Source organism: Etheostoma cragini, chromosome 17 (genome assembly GCF_013103735.1).
Source record: "Etheostoma cragini isolate CJK2018 chromosome 17, CSU_Ecrag_1.0, whole genome shotgun sequence".
NCBI classification, from domain to species: Eukaryota; Metazoa; Chordata; class Actinopteri; order Perciformes; family Percidae; genus Etheostoma; species Etheostoma cragini.
Genome location: NC_048423.1, coordinates 7,158,066 through 7,180,332, shown reverse-complemented (window position 1 = coordinate 7,180,332; position 22,267 = coordinate 7,158,066). Strand labels below are relative to the sequence as shown.

The following is a 22,267-nucleotide window of genomic DNA, read 5'->3' as shown; positions in this document are numbered from 1 at the left end:
AGACCAGATGTGATGGTAAGTGATGGTTGTTTACCACATCTGGTGTTTTTGTTGAAGTAAATCTTTGCAAATGAGTAGTTTCTCCGCCGTTGCAAAATTACCCAGAAAATGATTTGTGTTTCTCTGCTTTATGAAGAGGGGACATTGATTGTACAGGGGTTCTTTTAAGCCTGTTGAAATTAAAAGAGCCTTAAAACTTGCATGCATTGTCTGGACATGGGACATCCATATCAATGATTGTCATTTAACTGTGGTCTATTCATCTGGCTAGTTTTAGAAAGCAGCTGTTTACTATTGTACTTTTGGTAGGCATGAATACATGCCTTTTCATTTCTTCAGTCAAACACTATAAAAACTTACGAAAGAACCAAAAGGGTTTTAAAATAAGCAGTCGGGTCTGAATGTGCAGAGCGGCTGGTGTTATAGTCCTGGACTCATTATCTCAGTCCAGGCTGGGTGAATGGTCTAAAAGATACTGTCCAGTGATACAACACCGCCATGCATATGTAATACAGTAGGTACAGTAGAAAATGGTATAGTATAATATAGTATGGGATAAAATGAATTGCTCTTTGTTACTAAGTTTTGGCTGAAAAACCTTTGAGATGCTGTGTAATTTGAAGGGAGACAGTCCAGTGCAGACCAGAATGCCACAATTTGAAAGGTAACAATATAATAATAAAAATGGGAAATAATGCAGGAATAATCAAAAACAGAAAAAGCATCAATACTGTAGCCAAATTTAAAGTCAGTTTTTTTTCTTCCTTTGAGGTCAGGTTAGAGTTGAACAATAGTCTGATCATTTCAGAAAATAAGCATGACACATTTTCTACTTTTTTTTGCACCAAATTGTTGAGCATAAAAAAAAAACTTTGTAAATGACGGCTTACCAATTAGTTTACCCATTCATAAAAAGGTTAAGCCTTTCTGTGTGGGCATGCTAGATTTGTTCCTTTATTTCAATTCAACTGGTAATCAACATATACGTGATGAGAATAATGGAGTGTATCTATCCATCTACTGTATCTATCTATCTACCTATCTATCTATCTATCTATCTATCTATCTATCTATCTATCTATCTATCCATCCATCAATGTAGACAGATAGATTTGTATATATATGTATCTATCTATCTATCTATATATATATATATATATATATATATATATATATATATATCTATAGATAGATAGATAGATAGATAGATAGATAGATAGATAGATAGATAGATTGATAGATAGATAGCCTTTATTATTAGACTCATGGTCCATAAAATACAACAGCAACAACAGAAAACATACAGATACACAAGACAGACATACACACACACACACACACACACACACACACACACACACACACACACAACATCAGTGTATTTGCCACTTCCTGCAATTTTCAATACAACTGTGATTAACATTTTCTCAGTGGTTTCTAGGTGAATTCTTCCAAATGAGATTTAATACAGACAACTGTAAAACTGTTAAGTATTAAACCTATTATATAAATACTATTCTGCATAGTAAAGCTAAAATGCTCTTCTTATTTTTTATAGTTTCTCTTTCTTTACACATCTGTCCTTTTCTATTTTGCGTTGATCCTCTCCTCTCTATTCTTATGAAAGCCAATTAATTGAAGGTCACCCGTGTGTTCACTCTGTATGACGTTACCTGATAAATGAGTTGGCAGTGTTACAGAACTTATGGCCTCAATGTGGCACTCATTTCGATGAAATAAAGTAATACTATAAGAAGTGAAAGAGTATACCATGACACATAAGTGTCTTGAATGCTTCATATTGTCAGATATGTCACTAACTAACATTATGCATTGCAGACTTGCTACAAACTCTACATGAGATTTTTTCTTTACTGTTTGCCCTGTCCGTGTTAAAAAGACACTTCCTACATTACGAACCACCACCTACATGGGTCTAAGCGCATTTTAATCAATCTCACACTTAATCCCAGCCTACATCTCTCCACCCAACAGAGAGCCAGTCAGAGACAGATGTAGCTGCTCCACAGTCATTACTAAGCACAGGTTAACTTAGACAGACCTGTCAAGGAGCCTACTGATGTTCAAAGAAAATCAACCTTTCTTTAACACTAGAACTGCCATGACGGTCATTTTGACCGTTTAGAAATTTACATATGTAATAACTTTGCTGGATAAAAAAATACAATCCTGCTGGATCCTGACTTTTCCTAAAAGGCTCTATATTTTAATTTAAAAAGTTTTTATATACATTACACACAAGGCAAAGAAAATAAAATCACTTTTACCTATTTTGGCGCGGTATTGTTTTTAATCTTTCGCGCGGTTGAAGATGCATATTGGTTGCTTAGTTACTATCAGCGTCTCTGCCAAAGAAACGTCATAAGCGGTCTTGAGTAACTAGTGTGGGCATTACCGATGGGCCGAAGGTAAAGCCAGAGTCGCTAACGCTAGCTACCACCGTGAATACGGCAATAATGGACTCCGTTCTGAAGAGCCGCCGGGCGCCCGCTCTGTGGAAGGAGCGGTACACGGAGCTAGATGGCCGGTGGCTGCCTACGTGTTTATACAACTTTATACATCCTCAAACTGGCTGGAACTGCACACATCCTCTCCAAGGAGTGCACCAGCAGTGACATTGTCCAGAGGAAGTTCAGGCAGCAACTAGCAGAGGAGCTGAGACACGAGTTTAGAGAGGAGAAAAGGGAGCGGAGCACGATCCGAGCGGAGCACGGTCCGAGCATCGCTGCGCACGACGGCAGACACCAACACGGAGGCAGTGACAGGTTAGGTTAGGTTATAAATGTTCAAAGAAGATACTTTTAGATGTTATTTGCATGTTTTAAGTTATGTTGAATTAATTTACATACCATATTTTTCAGATGCAAATGAAATAATTACGTTTTACTATGCCGATATGAATAATTGAAACACCTGGGCAACTCAAGTGTATAATTAAACTCGTTAAATTGTACATTTTGGTGTTATTTCGTTTTTCTAAAGGTATCCTAACACAATACCTGCATTAATATTGCAATAAGGTATTTATCATGACAGATTATAGTATTTGGAATCTGGCGGTCAAAATGACCGCTCACGGCTCACTGTAGCCTAATTTCCATTTTTGTGGATGAAATAAAGTTGACTTGACTTGACTTGACTTGACGGCAGTTCTAGTAGTTATGGAATCCCGGCACTTCTAGTGTTAAAGGAGAATTCCGGTTTATTTCAACATGTAGACCGTTTTAAAAACGCTAAAGTTAGCACCCAAGAGGCTTAAATAGGGCAAGGTTTAAACGTGTTTTTAGCCTCTAAACATGTTCAAAATGTTAATTAAAGGGCCTACCGTGCAGTGATTCCTTCCAAGTGAAGACAGGGAATCTGACTGCAATAGATGTGAAAGAAATGCATAAAAGTTGTGCTAATTCAGCGTTTGGGGACCGTCTACAAATACAGAACACAGAAAAGAGATACAATTTAAATATTTAGGCTATCAATTTAATGATTATATAAACTAAAAACTAAAAAACTTACCTCGATTATAAATTGTCTCCTGCAAATTGAACTACAGGCACTTACTTATAACAAAAAGGCATATACTTATTTTTGAAATATTTCTATGTTGTAGTTTGTAGAAGGTCCCAAAGCACTCCTTGCTGTATCAACACCGGAACTAAACAGAGCTGAATTAGCACAACTTTCATGCATTTCCCTCACATCTACAGCAGTCCAATTCACTATGTTCACTTGGAAGGAATCACTGCACATGTGTAGGCACTTTTAATGACATTATGAACATGTTTAGAGGCTAAAAACACGTTTAAAACTTGCCCTGTTAATGCCTGTTGGCTGTTAATGCTAGCAGGAGGATAACACGGTGTAGACAGCACTGAGTGTTGTCATTTTTCTCTCTACTGAAAGCAATCAAAATTTACAAACAACAGAGCTACACGTTGGAATCGACCGGAATTCTCCTTTAACAATTCCAATAATTGTGCCTCAGGTGCCTTTTATGCTCTCCTAGTTATAATTAGATAACAAGGCAATTTAACAAAAGCTTTTGTTTGCGGATAGTCTACCTACTGGCCACCCTCACACAGAATCAATAGCTGGCTTACTTTTACATACACACAGTTGTGAGAACTATGCAAGCACACCTTTAATGGCATTTACAAAAGCGTACAGATAATATATGGCAAACCTTTAAGCTGCAGCTCTGTGAGGTTGTACTGACCAACCAACTGGCTGACATTGTCATCTCTAGAGAATCATTTAAAGATTATTGTTTTAGCATTTTAGGCCTTTAATGACAGGACAGCTTAGACATGATGGGGGGAGAGAGAGGGAGATCAAAATGGAGCAAAGAGATTGTTCAAGAATCAAAGACTGAGCCTCTGGACATGGGGCGCAGGCTCTACCAGGCGCCCTTGGAGCATCATTTAAAATTATCTGTTACATTAGGCTACTACTGTAATGCTGCTTTTTTTGGAATTCCTACCAAACTGCGTACTGGTCTTCAAGTCTTCCAAAAAAGCTGCTGCCTGAATCATTACTGACCACATCACCCCCATTCTCATCCAGCTACACTGGCTCCCTGTTCAATACCGGATTGATTACAAAAACCTTTTTGCTCAGAATTTAGCTTTGACCTACATCTCTGACCTCCTCCAAGATTACAATCCCTCTCGCTCTCTGCATTCCTCCTCTGTTGGTCTCTTAACTACCCCCCCTGCATGTCTCAGCACCATTGGTGCTGGGGCTTCAGCTGCACTGCTCCCAGGCTCTGGAACTATCCCACCTCAAAATTCACCTGTTTAAATTAGTTTACTCACTATAATAATAATAATTCTAATACTAGTACTAATACTACTACTACTAATAATAACTATTTATATAGCACCTTTAAAAACAAAGTTTAGTGCTTTGACAGAAAAGTGAGGCAAAGTAGGTTGGTGAAATGACAGTGGGGGCAACAAAAAGTAAAAATCCTAGCTGCTGCGTTTTGAACCAGTTAGGAGGAGAGAGAGAGTGACCTACGGTTGATGCCAGAAAGGAGGGAGTTACAGTAGTCGAGTATGGAGAAGATAAATGCATGAATGATTTTTTTCCAAGTCGGAGCATGTGAGCATGGATTTGATTCTGAAGATGATTCTTAATTGATGAAAATAGGAGAGGACAACTTTTTTGATTTGTAATGGTGAAATGTTAAATCCGAGTCAAATACCATTTCCAGTATGCCAACCTTCAAAGAAATCCTATTTGTTTATTTATGTTTCAAGTCTAAGTATATATTTCCTTTAAACTTGGCAGTATTGTTAATACTTTCTTATTTGGCCCAGTCAGGTGGGATGGGTGGGGAGAGGGGTGTTTTGTGTGTAAGAAAAAGAAAAACTCATATACCTGTACCGATTTATCTATGTTCATAATCAATTTTTTTTTCAATAAAAAGTTGTGTCTTGTCATGATTAAATGTTAAATGAGATTTTGATTCACCGCAGGAACTCAACCCACACCTGCAAATTCAGTTACTGTAATTTAAATACAGTAAAAAAGACAACAGCCAACAGTTGTTTGTGTATAAAACTTCCGTTTGATATCTGGGCACTCCGGTCAGTTTGGAAAGAGTGCCCACAGTGCAAAAAGGATCCTGCACGGCAAGAGTTTGCTGTCATGAAGTTGTTTTTCAGTGGGTGGGATGAACTTTTGTGGCCTTGACATGCAATGGGTCTATTTTGTCTTTTTTATTTTTTTAAGCTGAGGCTTTTGTGTACACTTCAGTGATGTCAAAGATCATGGCTGAAATCTGCCACAGGACTGTTTGAAGAAAGCAAAGACTGCACTGGTTAAAAAGTAGAGAATAAAACAACAACCTAACAAAACAGAAAAAGCTGCAACTTAGAAGGCATAAAGGGCCTTCTGTTAATATATGGGCTTATTGTACCATTTTTTTTCTCTCATCTGCCTGAAGGCACAAAAGAAAAAAAAACCACATGAAGATAATTTGTCGTAATACAAAGTTTGCTTCCTATGGAACAAGAATAAGTTTTTTTCTGTTACTTGTAAAAAGACATTATGGAACACGCTTTATCACAACAGAGAATCAAATTATGTGTTGAAAATGTACAATGACAAATGGAACAAGAAGAGGTGAAGCCTTGACGTTGTTTACATAATGTGTCTTTTATACAACTGATGCATTGGTGGAGACTGGAAGGAATTAGCTTCCCTGACACACTTCATTACACTGAGCTACATTTTGTCCCTGAGGTCAAGGAAGCCAGCTGTTTATGATGCAGACCCTAGTGTTGCTCTTATCATCAACACATAAGGATTCTTTCATTTAAGCATAATAATTGTCTAGATACATGTAATATGGATAATGTGGTTTTTGACAATTCTTTGTACGTACTGCTACAGTGTGATGCCCGGGGCCAAGTGTAAGAAGGTGCTCTATCTTTTCTATCATCTCTTTTTATAGACTCACATAGAACACACCATCAGCAAATTGAGGACATAGACACAGTCTTATCACACTACATCCAGAAATCTAGCAGCTCACTCACACTACTTTATGTGTTTGATAAGGATGGCCTTGATATCGCAGTCATGTATCTAGTGAATGTGTAAATGAAACGTCCTTTTTCAACTTAATTCCGCCAGTAGTTAATGTTGGTATGAGTTTTGAATGTCAAATTAAAAAACTAATGGAATGAGATGATCTCGCCGATCTCTGAAATCTTTCTTTCTATAGGCAGTTATAGGATACATTATAGTAGATGGAGATAGACAGACTAATTGCTCTGATGATCATTGATCAGCACAGTGTCTTGTCATAGTCAAAGTAAACTTAAGGGAAAAACCTGCTTTGGCAGTGCAGACAGGATTCAAGTCCAAAATATAATGTCATTGTTATTTAATGGGTAAACAATATATCACTGTCTGGCTATCAGTGCATCAGCCAATGTAATGTGTCTTGTGTTGTGTGTTTGTTGTATGTGTAGACAAAAATGATGAACGCATCACAGCACTTAATAAACTATCTTATTGTATTTTGCAGCCAAATTGTTGTTATGCCTAAATATACGTAACAGGTCCATATCTGTGCAATTATATGTTACAAGGAATGTAACAACAGGTTTACTGCTCTTGGTTTACAACAGCTATAGACTTATTGCTTTTTTCCTACTGGGATAAATTATTTTATATTGCAACCAAACGTTATTAAACTTGAGAGGAGAGTTTGAGGTTTGTGACAAACATAGATTTTGATAATATTACAATATTTTCAGTAGCACATGTGCTACAAAGCAACTTAATTTATCCTAATTTAGGTTAAAAATACTTGCATTGATTCAAATACGGTATAGTATGGCAGGCAAGCAACTCAGTTATTTTGATCTTTCTTTTTTTATGCAACTTTAGCTGAATGAAGGAGTCAATTAATCAAGAGAAAATGAAAATAATCAAATATATATATATATATATATATATATATATATATATACACTGTATATTGTTATGCAAAACTGAAATTAACTGTTTTTCTTGCTTTTCTCATTCTTACGGTATTTGATTTATATTTGATTGTTTCTTTCTTTTTTCTGACATACTAGAAACCAAACGATCAAGAAAAAAAACACAATAATCAAAACTCTACAAGTAGGCTAATACAGTCACATGTAGTGTGACATGCCTAAACAAAACATTCTGTGACAACCATTGGCTCCATAATCTTACACATCATGAAAGCAACTTTCCTAGAGAAGGGCATGTCACAATGTTGTACTTCCTGCCCTTTTCATGCAAGACAGAAAGGCTTTGACAAGATCACACTGAGAACCTGACCTGAGCTCCTGTGCTGTTTAAGTTACATCATCTCATTTCCCCTCTTTGATTATCACTGATCTGACAGCACAAGTTGAAAGTGATGCTATGTTTAAAACCTAAAATCTGGGCTTGTGAAGGTTTAGCTATGATGGAAAAGTTTGTGGTTGAAGAGCAGTAGGAATGAAGATTAAAGTTTTTTTTCTGAACAGTTAACAATGCAATAATCATTATAAATGAAAAATGCATACTTTTACTATTTTAATGTCTAGTGTTGTGTGTAAACTTATACTAAATGTATTAACTAATGACTGTTTTTACCCCTGTTTCTTAAGAATTCCATATTCAGGTCCACAATTAATACTTGAGCGCCACACAAATGGTGCATTTCCAGTTATTTCATTTGATGAGTACTTGATTGACAATTCCCCTACTCCCCTGTTATATATAAAGGCGCAACACCTTTATGGTTCTTTTAGGTGTACAGACTTGGGCTACCTCAGCACATCCACAAGATATTCACCAACAAAACAAAAAAACGAAAAGTTGTCTTATCAGCCAGACCAAGCGGCTGCACCGATGTGGGTCTGCAGTGCCCTCAGTACTTTTTCAGTATTGACCAAAATATGTCAATAAAAAGACTCAAAACCTGTCAAATTGAACTTTAGACGTCAGTTTTGGCAGACCATGTAGTCAAAACACTGCTATCTGCTAATGGCCAACAACAAGGTTACATCAGCTGATCTGCATCAGCGCATCAGCTGGTCAACTCCCCTCGCTGCTAAATTGCTACTGAAGCTGCTTTACTTTGCTTCTAACTGCTTGCTGCTCGCATCTATCCAACCCACCTCCCCCCTCCACCTTGTCGTGTATATCGTGACATATCTGTAATAAGGTATTTTCCCTTCTGTGGGATGAATAAAGTATTATCTAATCTAATATGCTTCTATGTCAACGTTGCTGCTCTGTTCATGTGGGGGAATAGTTTAGCTCTCCCAGTCTTAAACTATGTGAGCTTACCCTAACGCAGCTGCGGCTTTCCCCTGACTCTTTGCTCTTTCATGGTGCTCATGAAAGGTCAGGGGACTCCTCTGAACAGAGCCATACCGCCAAAATTAATTCATAATACATACAAATTGCTTTCTTTCTTTTTATTGTTTGCTTTTTTCTTGACTTAATGGACCCGACAAAAATACCAAAAGCTGGCATCTAAATGTCAGGTATGTGATCTGGCTTACTTATTCTTTGATCAGTTTCTCATTTCAACTGATATGTTAACAATTTTAAACTCTTTTGTTAGTCAGTATGGTTGCTTGTGTTTGGACAGCATCTTGATTTCAGAAATGTTGCTTCTTTGGTTGAATAAAACAGGGCTTTGTAGAAAAACATTAATTAAGACGTTAACAAAAACTAAAATATTGTTTTGCATTGATTGGGTATTGTATGAGCACTAGAATTGAACAGTGTCACACAATATAAACTTGTTTAGCAAAGTAAAGACCAAGCAACTCAAGTTTAAGAAAAAAATAATACATTTATCACACATAGGTAACATGTTAAATTACTCATTACCAAGCAAAAATACATAATCTTAATTAAACCGAGTGAACTGCTGCAGCTGTTCTACACAACTCATATGTCTTACGTTTAAATAAATTCCCTATCTCTTTAAATACTAAGTGTCAACACAGGTTTATAAACAACACTCTGTCTCCAGGCAGTAGTGTGGGTCACTGTGATACTGCTTCAAGGCAGGCACCATGGGAATTTTGACTGTTCTGTGATGAGGATCCTAATTAGTCCCTACATTCCTTAATTTAACAAGTGCAGAGTTAAACACAAGCTCAATTGTCTACCGTGCCGATTTTGTAGCACCTAATTTGGCAGGCTTAAATAACGCTTCTTCGTTATAACTAGTATTCCCTTACACTATATCTTACCAACAGTGCCTTGTTAAACAGAGCCTTCATGCGTTAGGCATAGATTCCCTCTCACAGGACTTGCAAGGCTATAGTGCACTGTGCTGGGGTGAGATTTTCTACCTAAAAAGTTCCAGATAGGATATCATTCAATGGTTGGAACTGTTTTGCACAAGGAAAAAAATGGATTACCGAATTCTTTTAAATACAGATGGATGGATAGATGGGTGGATGTATATGGATGGATAGATAGATAGATGGATAGATAGAGATGCTCTTCCACGGTGGTATTTTAATCGATCCAACTCAATGCTGAGAGTGCACTCTCTACAAAGAATGCCAATGTCAGAAAGAAATCGAAGGACATATCTCTGTAAATGTAAAACAGCCTGTCACATGCATTCACATTGAGCACTGCAACTGGCAGTAGGGGCCAACATGTGGGGTGAACACTTTAGTGGGTTTAGTGGGTGTCTGTATTCCCTTGAGGGCTTGCTTTACGATACACTTTATCAACTCCACTGTACGGAAAATAAAACAGATTTACGCACTCCTCTAGATTGCACTCTCACAAGTAGTAAAAAAGATTAGCCAGCAGTGGCAAAGCATCACCTGGGAAATGCCAATGCAGCAATAAACATGTATTCTCCTCATCTTTCTGCCCTACTGTCTTGCCAATCACTCCTTGATCCACAGTCCTTTGCCTTTCGCCAAATATGGGTCAGGAAATGTCTAGTCTACAGGGGTGTCATGATGAGAATAATAAAAACATAAACGGAGAACATCTGAGAATATATTGAGTACTGTTGGGACACACCCGTCATTCTCTGGTGCCACATATGAGCCAATTAGGCTTAGACTTGTCTCTTTGTGAGGATGCTAATGGTGAATGCGGCAACGAGATCTTATTTTTTACTGATCTTTTTTTAAAGATTATTTTTTGGGGCATTCTTTCACTTTATTCAATAGTGACGGTGGATAGACAGGAAGGGTTGGAGAGAGATGGGAGATGACACGCAGCAGAGGGCCACAGATTAGACTCAAACCCGGGCTCCCGCAACAGACTCAGCCTACATGGGGCGCACACTCTTACTGGGTAAGTTAGAGGCTGCCCCTCTACGGAACTTGGATTACTTTTTTGGTAGTGTGCATCTAGAGTGTGTGTGTGCGTGTTTATGTGCAAGTGTATGGGTGGGAGTGGTGATGTTATTTCATCTTAGTTCCTACTCTGTGTATTCTTTTCTGCTTATGAATTCCTACTGTTAGAACAGCTTTACTTCAGCCTGACATACCCCTGACACTGGAGATGGTTTTGGAACATTAAAAATGTAAATGAAAAACATGACAAATGTAATTATGTCATTTATGAGATTTGGCCATCAACCGCTCGGATTTGTTTCAACTCACCATAGTCGCTCTCATAAAAGATGATGAACTTCTGCCAGTGTAGTTCTGAGACGAGGGTGAGTAGGACGTCGTTGATTCGAACAGGTGGACGGGCAGCCAAGGTGTAGCTCTCACCGTCTGGGCTGGGGTTGAGCTGGCAAGCAGTGCGGGGTGCCCCGTCCCTGTTTCTCTGAATGAAGAGGTGGGGAATGTGCATTGCATCTGTCAGAGACTGCAGGGCACTTGCGGCTGCGCAGCCCGTGGATGTGACCAGAGCGAGGATCCCCTGGTTCATTAGCTCACATGCTGGACAGAAGAAAGAATCAGAAGGGAAGGAGGATGACGCAAAAAGAGTAAAGGAAGAGGGGCGGAGACAAGGATTTGAAGAAAGGAAATAAGGATGAAGAACACAGAAGCATATAAAAGGGATAGAATAGGAAGAAAGAAAAATCAGACATATGGAGAAAAGATGGGGTCGGGAAAAGAGAAGAAGAGAAGAAATAAAGTAAAACATGGTTAGAAATGCATTTTAAATTGATTATTTCAACTAATAAATGCCAACGTCTTTTCAAAAATGAGTTTTGTACTATATATTTAAAAGAAAAGTGTGCTCAACTGGTCTTAAGAAGTCAAAATGGTTCTTTGTGTATCCTGCTTAGTATTACATATGAGCCTCTGCAGATCACAGAAAGGAGAGGGTTGGTACTGAGGTTGTGTTATAATGTGTAGATGAGAGATTCAGTTGGGGGGGAGCATCCTTTAATCCCTCTCCCCAGACTAAATTGAGACAGCTGATTAAAGTAAAAATGCTTGGATAAGTCAAAAGTCACTCGAAAACAGCAGATAAATTGGGGAGCTAGAGTCAGTGAGGTTCTCAGTAAAAGCATGGAATAGCAAGTCACATAAAATACAGGAATATTTTAGCCGGATACAAAAGTTAGACGCAAAAGGATGCATCCCATGGATTTCTGCTAAATATTGTCCCACGTATTGCCAGTCTCTCTTTCATGTACACATGGTTAACAATCTGGACACCAGCACATTTATTCAGATTGCGGATGTATGCTTGTAATGTCTGTGGTTTGTCTTAAAGTCCCTACATTTTTAATTACACATGTAATTTGGGCACAATCTGTTTTGGATCCTCTTAGGGCAGGCCAGCATGCCTGCTGGAAGAAAATGCCAAACATGTTTGAAGATGAAATTGCCATTTCCAACATTATTATTGACAAAAGCTGCCTAAGTGGTGGTACATATTAATTGAGAACGGGTAGACTTAGTTGTAAGTTGCAGTGATTTGACATATTTGGCACTCGTTATTTGTTTTTTTAAATATCTGACAGTTGATAACTAAAGAACTAAAGAGAGGATTCATTTTTTCCCAAATGACAAAATCTCTAGTGCATAAAGGAGATGGCAGAGTTTGTTTTACTATCATTGTAAAAAGTATTATAAAATACATTTCACTTGCAACACAATTCAATACCTCTCTCTTTAATAGTTATGTGTAGTGTAAAAGTTACATAAGGTTCACAGGCTCTTTTACATTTTAAAACAGTTGGTGGTCAAATATTGAAGTACTAACTGGGCATCAAATCAGGCAAATTTTACAAGATACAAGACTTATTCTAAAGCAATATTACTTTCTCAGTTGAAACCACGGTTAGATTATTCTCATGTTTCTTCAAGGAAAAATAAACATTCATAAATGTTGACCCTATTTTACTCTTAACCTACCCTTCTTGTAGAGTTAATTCACCATAAAGCACAAATGTGTTTAGGAAGACGAATAAGATATTCCTTTATTCATCCTGCAAGGGGAAATTCACATTTTGAGTGTTTGCATTGTCTCTTCGCTTAAAAGATGCAAAACACAGAAAGAGGAAATTAGCTAAAAAAGTGATGTGAAACTAATGCAAAACAGTTTAAATGAAGAATATTGAATTTGCATTTAATTTTAGGCTCGATCTCTGTTATGAGCTGCATAATCATCTACTACAGGGATTGTCTAATTTTGCATATGACACAGGAGAGGCTACTGCAAAATGCTGCTTAAAATTCAAGTCAGTATTGCTCACACAGCAGGGCTCTTATAATTTCAGCATAAATGGCTGAGCATATTGTTCAAAACCACAATTTAATGTTCTCTCATTGCTTTTTATAATACTACCTAATTATGAAGTCTACTCCAATATCTGCAAAATATAACACAAAGCAACAGCACTGCAGTTCATGACAATATCATACAAACTCTTGATACAGTGTTTTGAGAAGCACAACAAGGACTGCACATTCGGAACATATCATAAACAAATGTCGGCAAGATGCCATTAAGTTAAATCCACCATCATACAAGAGAAAGGCGTAGAGGAAGAGGTTAAGAAAAAAGATGCTGGTTTTGGAGAAAAGGCATTAAGGATGTGGCAAGAAGCCTGAGGAGAAGGGGTGAGAAGGGGTGAGAAGGGGGAGAGAGGGAAGAATGATAAGAAGGGTTGTTCTCTGAATGGAGCCATACTGGGCTGTGTATGTGTGTGTGAATGTATGGCAGAAAGGGGGAGGACTATTAATGTGACAAATGACAATTTCATCTGCTGACTGCAAGCCTAGAAGTACATTAAAGCTCTGTAAATCATGAGTACAGGGACAACTAAGGAACATGCTGAGGAGGAGTAGGATGTAGGAATGTCAGACACCTAAGGTAGATGCACTGTGCATTAGATGCAAATAGAGGAATAATTTGCAGCTTTTTGCATGAAAGGCAGGAAAGTGCAAGTAACATTTATTCAGAGAAGGAAAAAAGAAAGCGAGACAGAGAGAGAGAGAGAAGAGAGAGAGAAAAAGAGAGAGGGATAGAGAGCGCAAGTGTGTGTGTGTGTGTGTGTGTGTGTGTGTGTGTGTGTGTGTGGTTGTGTGCAAGAGAGCCTTATATGGATGTCAGCATGTGCACCAGGGTACTTGGCAAATATTCCTTTGTGCAACATGAATACTGTTCTGCAGGAAGTAATGTGATTGACAGTAATACAAATCTAAGGCATGCCTCAACACTCAGTGTACATACAGTGTGTCAGCTGGTAACAATAAACTGTGAAAACTGAAAACAGACAGACAGTTTGTTCATGAGAGTTCCAGGACTCCGGTTTAAAGATGCAGCTTGTACGATTTGAAAGTTAAAACAATTAGGCTAGTCGATTCATTCCTTAGTCAATAAAATGAATCAGCAACAATTTTGATAATTGTAAAATGGCAAACATGCTCTGGCTTAGGCTTCTCAAATGGGAAGATTTGTCTAATAGGAGTAAAAGATGCTATACAAATTTGCGAAAAAAAAACGGAATAACTCAAATATTATAATCATTAGTTGCAGCCATAAAATATATCAAGATCTATCAAGATCAGATATGATATCTTGGCTTGATTACTTTAATCAAAAAAGACTATGTTCAAAACAGTGTACTGCATTACCACAGCCATAATTTACTTCACTTGTTCCACCATCTGCTAAGAATGAAACTGAAAACTGCAAGAAAATCAAAAATCAGTGGGCAATATAGAAACATAATTTCATAAAAAGGAAAATACGTTTCTATAGTGCCCATTGGTTTTGGATTTTGGATGCGTAGTCCCTTAGCAACTATTAGCAGGCTGAGACCAGAGTGTGTCAGCGGCCATTTTGGCTTCATAATGGACACCCAGGGCCCATTATACAGCAGACAGCCCACCGACAGGAGGCAGGAGCGTTTCACAGTCATTGGCAAGGATGATAATGGTGGAATAATGACTATTAAATGTTCCCCCTGAAGTGGACAGGGGCCATCACTCATTCCTTGCTAGCTGTATGACATTTAATGTGAGCAGTCTTATAAACCTTAAAGTATTAGCTATGAGATGCAAGCAACAGCTGCTTTCTTTGGAAAAAGGAGATTTATTAATAATGTATCAAACCCATTGTGGAGAAGCACTCATTTTCTTCACAGTAATGGCATGGTTGATCGAAGGAGGAAGAATTGAAGAGAGGTGGATGGATTATTATGTAAACCTAATTATCCCTGCATATTGTTTAAGACCCTGATGCAATTAACATTACAATGAGATCATGTATTTCCGCTTAACTTTGCGCAAATTCAGAGACCGAATTAGAGAAGGGGCAGGGAGATTGTAAGCAATTCTATTATGTTTCTACACTGATAATTGAAACTGTAAAAGGGATATCTGCCATGCGGATTAGGGCAACAAAACAATTGTTCTGCAAAAGTCCTCTCCTCATTAGACCAGTTCAGCTATGCACGGATAGTCTTGGGAGAAGGAAAATTAGCATTGAGACCCCATACTGAAAGTAGACATTACATCTTTGTGCCACACAATCTGTTTGCCCATGAAAACATGATGTCATCAGTGTCTTGCCCTCATTTTTACCAATGTAAAATGAAGGGAGGAAACAAACCACCATACCACTGATGTAGTGAATATTGCATCATTTGGGGCTGTCTCAGTGATTTCACAGTCTAGATAAGACAGTCTCATTTAGTTTGCTCTGACTCAGAGCACAATCCTAGGATTCAAAGGAGTCACCACCGAGATAAATGCTGTGATGTTGTCAACACCACTCTACCCTGCAGGGACAATGGTGTTTCTCTGATCTAATTGAGACAGCTTGTAATGTGTGATTCAGAACGAAACGTTTTGTACCATGCAGAAGCCCTTTTAAAATTCCGTGACCGTATTATAATGCTCCTTGTTATTTTTTTATGATGAGCATCTACTTAATAGAGCCTGATCAATAAAGGACTTTTAAGGCCAATACGACACAAATATTTGGTTATTTAAAAACCGATATTCCAACATATCGGTCGATATATATTTAAAAAAGAAAAATTCCACAACGCGTAACAAAACATAAACAGATTTCCCTAACATTAATTATTTGTAGTTATTTATGAGTTCTCACTAAAATAATATAATAATTTGTTTTATTGTCACATACGCACAAAGGAACATCAACATATACTACATTTCTGATAAATAAAAATGCATGAAAATACAAACTTAAGATATTCAACTTGAAGTCACAATATCAAAAAACTCAGTGTTGCTAACAGTAAGATTGTAGAGCGCCCTCTGGTGAACAATCTATGCAACGCCAACACTCACAACATGGTTGACCGTCTGTTTTTATTTTATTTTTTAAATATTCATTTATCACAACAATTTATTTCTCATTATCAATGTGTTATTATTATTATTTTAAATTGGCCATTAGAAATGCTAATATCTATAGTTCAGGCAATGCCTAATGGATAATATCAGCCAATAATATCAGCCCACCGATATATCAGTTGGGCTCTTCTACTTATTCCCTCCAAATATGAAATCATGAGATGAGAAAGATTTTCAACCTCATAATGTAGGCTAAATTAGAATGTGATCACAAAATAGTTTAGGAAAAAATAATTGATTCCACAAAGAAACTATTCTATCTTGACTAATGACTGCAATATTGAATTTGATCTTAAATTGTTCAAAAGTTCAAACCAAGAAAAGAATTGAGAAGAAAATTTAGATCTAACATACATCTACACCCATACCTCTGTGTGCTTCAGTGTATGGACGCTGGATCATATTTGTTTCTTTCAGTAAGAATTACTGATTGCAAGATAAAGGTCTGACGTTAAGATACCCAACCACTAAATTGGGTATTGGGTTTTTTTATCCAATCACCAGGGACAACCGGCAGAAAGAACAGTTTGTTTTAAGTTTTAGATGGTGGAAGATTCATAAGAGCTTTAAATGATCCATATCACACTCAGCTAAGAGGAGACTGGATGTGTCATTTTTTCATAATGAATGGGCCCTTCCGCTCTGCTTTTGGCAGCTTCACACAACATAATAGTTCTTCGCCCACAGAAGGGAGAAATGGGAGCGAACAGTATTATATGGCCGCTGGACCAGAGCTTGGTTCAACATTTAAGTCCACAGCAACATAGCACCTCCAGTAAGAATGAATCAACTCCCCATTGCTCCCTCTCATTCACTCACTCAATCCTGTCCGGGGCCCTTTGCCCATGCCTGAACTCCTGCTGTCAGACTTAGATAAGGATACATATTCCCATCAACACGATTGACGCTAAGACTGCCTGTCATCTGAACTGAGAAGGTGTGTTTCCCTGCTGTGCATTATACCCTCCAGACAACTGCCAGGTGGAGTGGCAGAAATAGACGTAGTACAATAGATAGTTTATGTGCAGAGAATACAATATCAACAGGACCTGTACAGTACAGCACGACCCCCATGCAATAGCCCAGCAATGAATATTATTCTGTGTGAAGCTTGAACGTACCATTCTGTTTTGTCCACAGGGGGTAGACAGGAACACCTTACAATATGAGATCCAATGGGATTTAATATAACCACTGCAACCTACAGTCTCTGAAATCATGTACCTCGAAGAGATTGGTTTCCTTTCTGACAAAGTCTGAACAAATCTATAACCTACAGTGTAGCCATCTAAAATTGGAGGCTGGACTGTGAAAGGGCACAAGCTGATCCATGGCTGGGTCCCTGCTTGGTTTTTGGTAGAATGATCCACCCTTGACGACGTAGTGCATGCACTTCAATACCACCTCGTAATACCCCTAAGCAAAATGTGTGGAAATCAGTTGCAGTGTGTTATCGATCTACCAGAAGGAACAGTGATTATGGAAGCTGAAATGGTTTACTGCCATCAGACTGCTGTAGTGTGACCATTATACTAAAAGTCTGCTTAATGCCACTGGATAGTTTCATCAACCCAGTTTGCCTATAATGAGTTATTATCATATTTCAGTACATTATGTGAGACTTTTATTTAAAAATTGGTGTAATGATTCATGTTCATGTGATTCATAAGAATAACATGATTAGGCTGTTGGTGTGGAAACATTTGATCAGAAGGATGGATTGAGGAAAAGGTGCGCTGTGCCTTCTTAGGTATGTGTAGTGTATTTTTCTGTATTTTGTCATATAGACCAATGTTTTGCAATTTTGCTTATTTAATTAAACAAAAGATGTAACATGGCTAAGTGTAGCATGTTCTAAAATAGGAACAATGACACAAGCTGAATCTCACATTTGTACTGCAACATTGCCACATCACAGTGAATTCTTCACAAGTTAGTGGAGCCATCTCAGCCATTAGAAATTCATAAAGTGCTTACGTCAACAATAAGTGGCTTTGCAGCAGTCATAAGATATGTTAGTCAAGTGCCATTGACTTTTAGAGTTGTTGCTCCATGAGAAAAGTTTATTTGATTTTGGAGATTGAGAATAGGAATGTATGCGTTAGTTCAATAAAAATTGGTTGCGTTGAATCACTTCAGTACATGTTTTTTTTTTTTCTGGTTTGGCTTCTGCAGGGGTGTACAGAATGAGAACTACTGTAATCCAACTATTTCTCTCTATATTAGTTTTTTTTTTTTTCCTTTGTAGACAGACAGCTGTAGAGTAGACAGGATTTAACAGCATGAGTTGCCATGCAACAAGTCCCCAGCTGGTCTCAAACCAGGGATGATGCAAGATCATGGTCCGCATTATTAAAATATAAGGCTACACATGACCTTATAACGTTATTTCAATATAAAATGCTTTTGTGAAGCTTTTTAAAGACAAAGAAAACAAATACTTTCAAACAATTGTACTTGTTTTTTGACCTGCAACATGCACAAACAAGCTTTGCAGCTCACAAACGAACTGGCTGCTGCATTGATCTGTGTAAAATCTAAGGAAAAAGTGTATACCGAGTCGTAAAGGTGTCAATCAATTAAAATATTTAATTGCGATTTCTGGAATGTTGAACATCAAAATGATTTGTAGATTGACAAGAAGGCCAAAGTTTGTTCTGTTGTGCTTTAATGTTTCCTTGCCTGGTCCCTATGTTAAATATACTTATTTTTTTCTGACATTGGAGCTGACAAAAAAGATCTGTTGTGCCCTGGGAATTCTATGCTTAGGGATACATTTTGAATGCTGGTACCCGAGGGATATGAAATAAAAACTCCTACAGTCTAAATCTCTGAAACCTGGGAGAAGAGCTTGACCTAATGCAACAGAAATAATCCACTCTGTTAAGGGAGACACATCCAGTGCATAGTTCTCAGAGTTATCGACTGCTATACTGACACTTAAACTGATGCAACCAGACAATGATACATACAACACCACAAAAAATATGATACAACTAGCTACCATGTCTTGTGGCATCAGTTTCAACTGTACAACAATTGGTAGTGATTGGTAGTGTGCTTGACAAAGCAAACATGGGAAGGGAGTCTCAGCCTGTAAACATAAAATATATGATTTAAATTCTAACATGTGGATGTCTCTACTAAAACAAGAAGACAAATGGCATTCTGTAATTGCATTGATAATAAAGCCATTTCAATTAATCCCCATTATCTTTCCTTTCATCCCCATTCATCTCTCCACTCCTTCCTTTCTTCTTCAGAGTGCTTTAGACTCTATGTCAGTTTTCCTTCATCATCTTAGCACAACCACTGCTCCTTCCAGGTCAGGGTGAATATGGTCAGTCTAATGTGCACAACAGTCCTTTCACAACGATGTGCGTACGTTTGTTTCTTTTTGCTAGTACAAAGCTGATTAGCCTTCTTTCAACTAACATGCAGCAATGCCTGTTGGGACTATCATAGGCAGCACTATGTGTGCTGAATGTTGAAGTTCTTAAATGGCAAACATATTGGGGTTTTGTGATGATTGATTTGGATGGTGTTATTGAGAAAGACTGGCTAGCATTGTTAGAGGGTAATCATGACTCATTCACTGTTAGGACAGGCTGAGTGTTGGCTTGTCTGCTGGGATTAGATACATTAGGAAACCTCTCACGCTCCTCTCTTGGTAATGTGTAATTTGCTCTGATATCATATATTTTTTTATCTATCTTTGTCTGTAGTTTTCTGGTCTCTTTCTCTTTATCTATATATCTCAATCAGTTTTTTTCTCTCTCATCTGATCCCTTTGTGTTTTTCTCTCACTTATTCTCTTCATCTCACACTTCATGTTGCTTATCACAATCTTCCCTTGTCTTTCTTGACCCGTCTGCATCTCGAGCAATACCTCAAACATGCCAGATAAAAAAAAACATTACCATAAATTCATTGAAGGATGCTCTCTTCCTCTTCCTGTGCTACAGTAGTAAAATATGAGAACACATGGTTTGAGGATTAAATAACATTGTTTTAATCCTCTTTGATACAGTTGTTGCTTCAACAAGCATTTTTTTTAAATCCATGACTCAACAACAAGTCAACAAATAAATTGTAAAGCCAATGGCTGTATAACAAGTAACCAAAAAGCAAGCATATGCCTCTTCTATGAAAATCCAACACATTCTCACTCCCACTGTGTAAAATATGGATGCTTAGTCAGGTGCCTTTGGCGTTGTTTTTGACGCTAAAAGTCTCCTTTAGCATCAGATCTAAATGGATTCTGGGTCTCCAAGGTCAGGACATGCAAGAGGCCATGATGAGGTTTCAAAGAAATTTCTTTTTTTCTGTTTAAATGCTCATGCAAATGTTCAATATTTTATTTTTTATTGTTCAATGTTTTATTTCAATATAGCCGTTGTGTTATTCATTGCTCTTTGGAACGTGTTTAGCGTGTCTTCCATTATCCCTTATGTACCTGTTTGTCATATTCCTGTTCACCAAATCTTAAATAAGTAACTGGCTAATGCTTTAATAATAATAAAAATGCTGGCTAATATTAAACAGTGATACAGCATTTAAATTGAACAGAGAGAAACTGAATTTACAGTTATTAACTGTTACATACTAGTACTGTATTGCCATATACAAGACATAAAAAATGTTTTGTCTTGAATTATTTGTAAAAAATAAATAAGCACTGTAAAGGCAATTGAAATCACAGTATTTAATTAATATTTATTCCACAGTAAAACAAGCAATACTGTAAATACAACTAAAATCACAGTGTTTAATTGTTTTGTATTTTACAGTGAATACATAAAATACTGTAAATGGAATTGCGGTACCTTTATTGTAAAAAAAATAATTTGTTACACTGTGTGTCTGCCAATGCACAGTTTGGTGCGTGAGAGGGGGAGTGCCCATCGGCTAGAGCGACAAATAGCGAATGTGTGCTTCTTTTACCGATATATACGTATTTAACAATTTCATTTGCATTTCTAATCCAAACAACGTCAAACTTGGCACCGTACTTACCCGTGCCCGTGGCCAGACATGTGTTAAGTTTGAAGTCCATCGGACTAATGGTTCTAGAGATATGTTCATAACACCGACACAGATACACAGACACAGACACAGGCACACAGACACACACAGACAGACAGACGTTCCTGCAATTTGTAGATAGATGTTCTTGACATATTGGATGACATTTATTCACCTGAGCCTAGATTTAGGCTTTAGGCCCTTCACTGTAAATAAATAGTCAAATTTACTTAGAAAGCTCCAGTGCTATCCTCCACTGCAATGCCATTTTATTCATCATTTCATTGCCGTATGTGAGGCTAGCATTAGTAATCCCCTGCATCAGACTGTAGCCACTGCAGTATGTTGGCCATACTTCTACAAACACCAACTCCACTGAGGCTCGTGTTGGCTGACAGGAATACGGCCACCTGTTCCCACAGCTTGAACAAAGCCAGACATGTGTTTATATGCAAGCCCGATGACAGATAGGTGTTCACCTGCTTTGCAGAGTTACTCATCAAAATCCACCACTACCGTTATTAACTGAGTCCTGACTCATAGTAAGGAATAACCTTCTTGTGGTTGATCAATACAATATCAAGCAATTAAAAGACAAAAAGGACCTGTGTAATTTAGCTTTTGGCACTAGTAATGGAGAGTATGAAACTTCCTTGAAGAACTTACAATGCTAAAAATGCCAATAACCAAATTACTGCAAGGTGCTTTAGCTACAAACATACAAATGTAGATCTCTGCTGATTAGGCCCTGCAAATAATAGAGACAAATAAGTTGAATCAAGGTGTTTTATTATTCAAATTACCAGTGTTTTTCCAGCTAATTCAGTCTTTACAATATGAATCTGCTCAATCGATCTTTATCTTCTTTATCTCAGTAAGTGCTAACTCTAAAGTATCCA

The 22,267-nt window shown here is 37.6% G+C and overlaps 1 protein-coding gene across 3 annotated transcripts in view; it reads right to left on the bottom strand.

The window, feature by feature from the left end:
• The window catches only part of grid1a (glutamate receptor, ionotropic, delta 1a), a 230,198-nt gene that overhangs the window by 85,291 nt on the left and 122,640 nt on the right, over window positions 1–22,267 (bottom strand). For all 3 annotated transcript variants that reach the window (XM_034898223.1, XM_034898226.1, XM_034898224.1), the window contains exon 3: window positions 11,151–11,435. In XM_034898223.1, coding sequence (XP_034754114.1) covers window positions 11,151–11,435 — 285 coding nt within the window. The remainder of the gene's footprint in view (window positions 1–11,150; window positions 11,436–22,267) is intronic.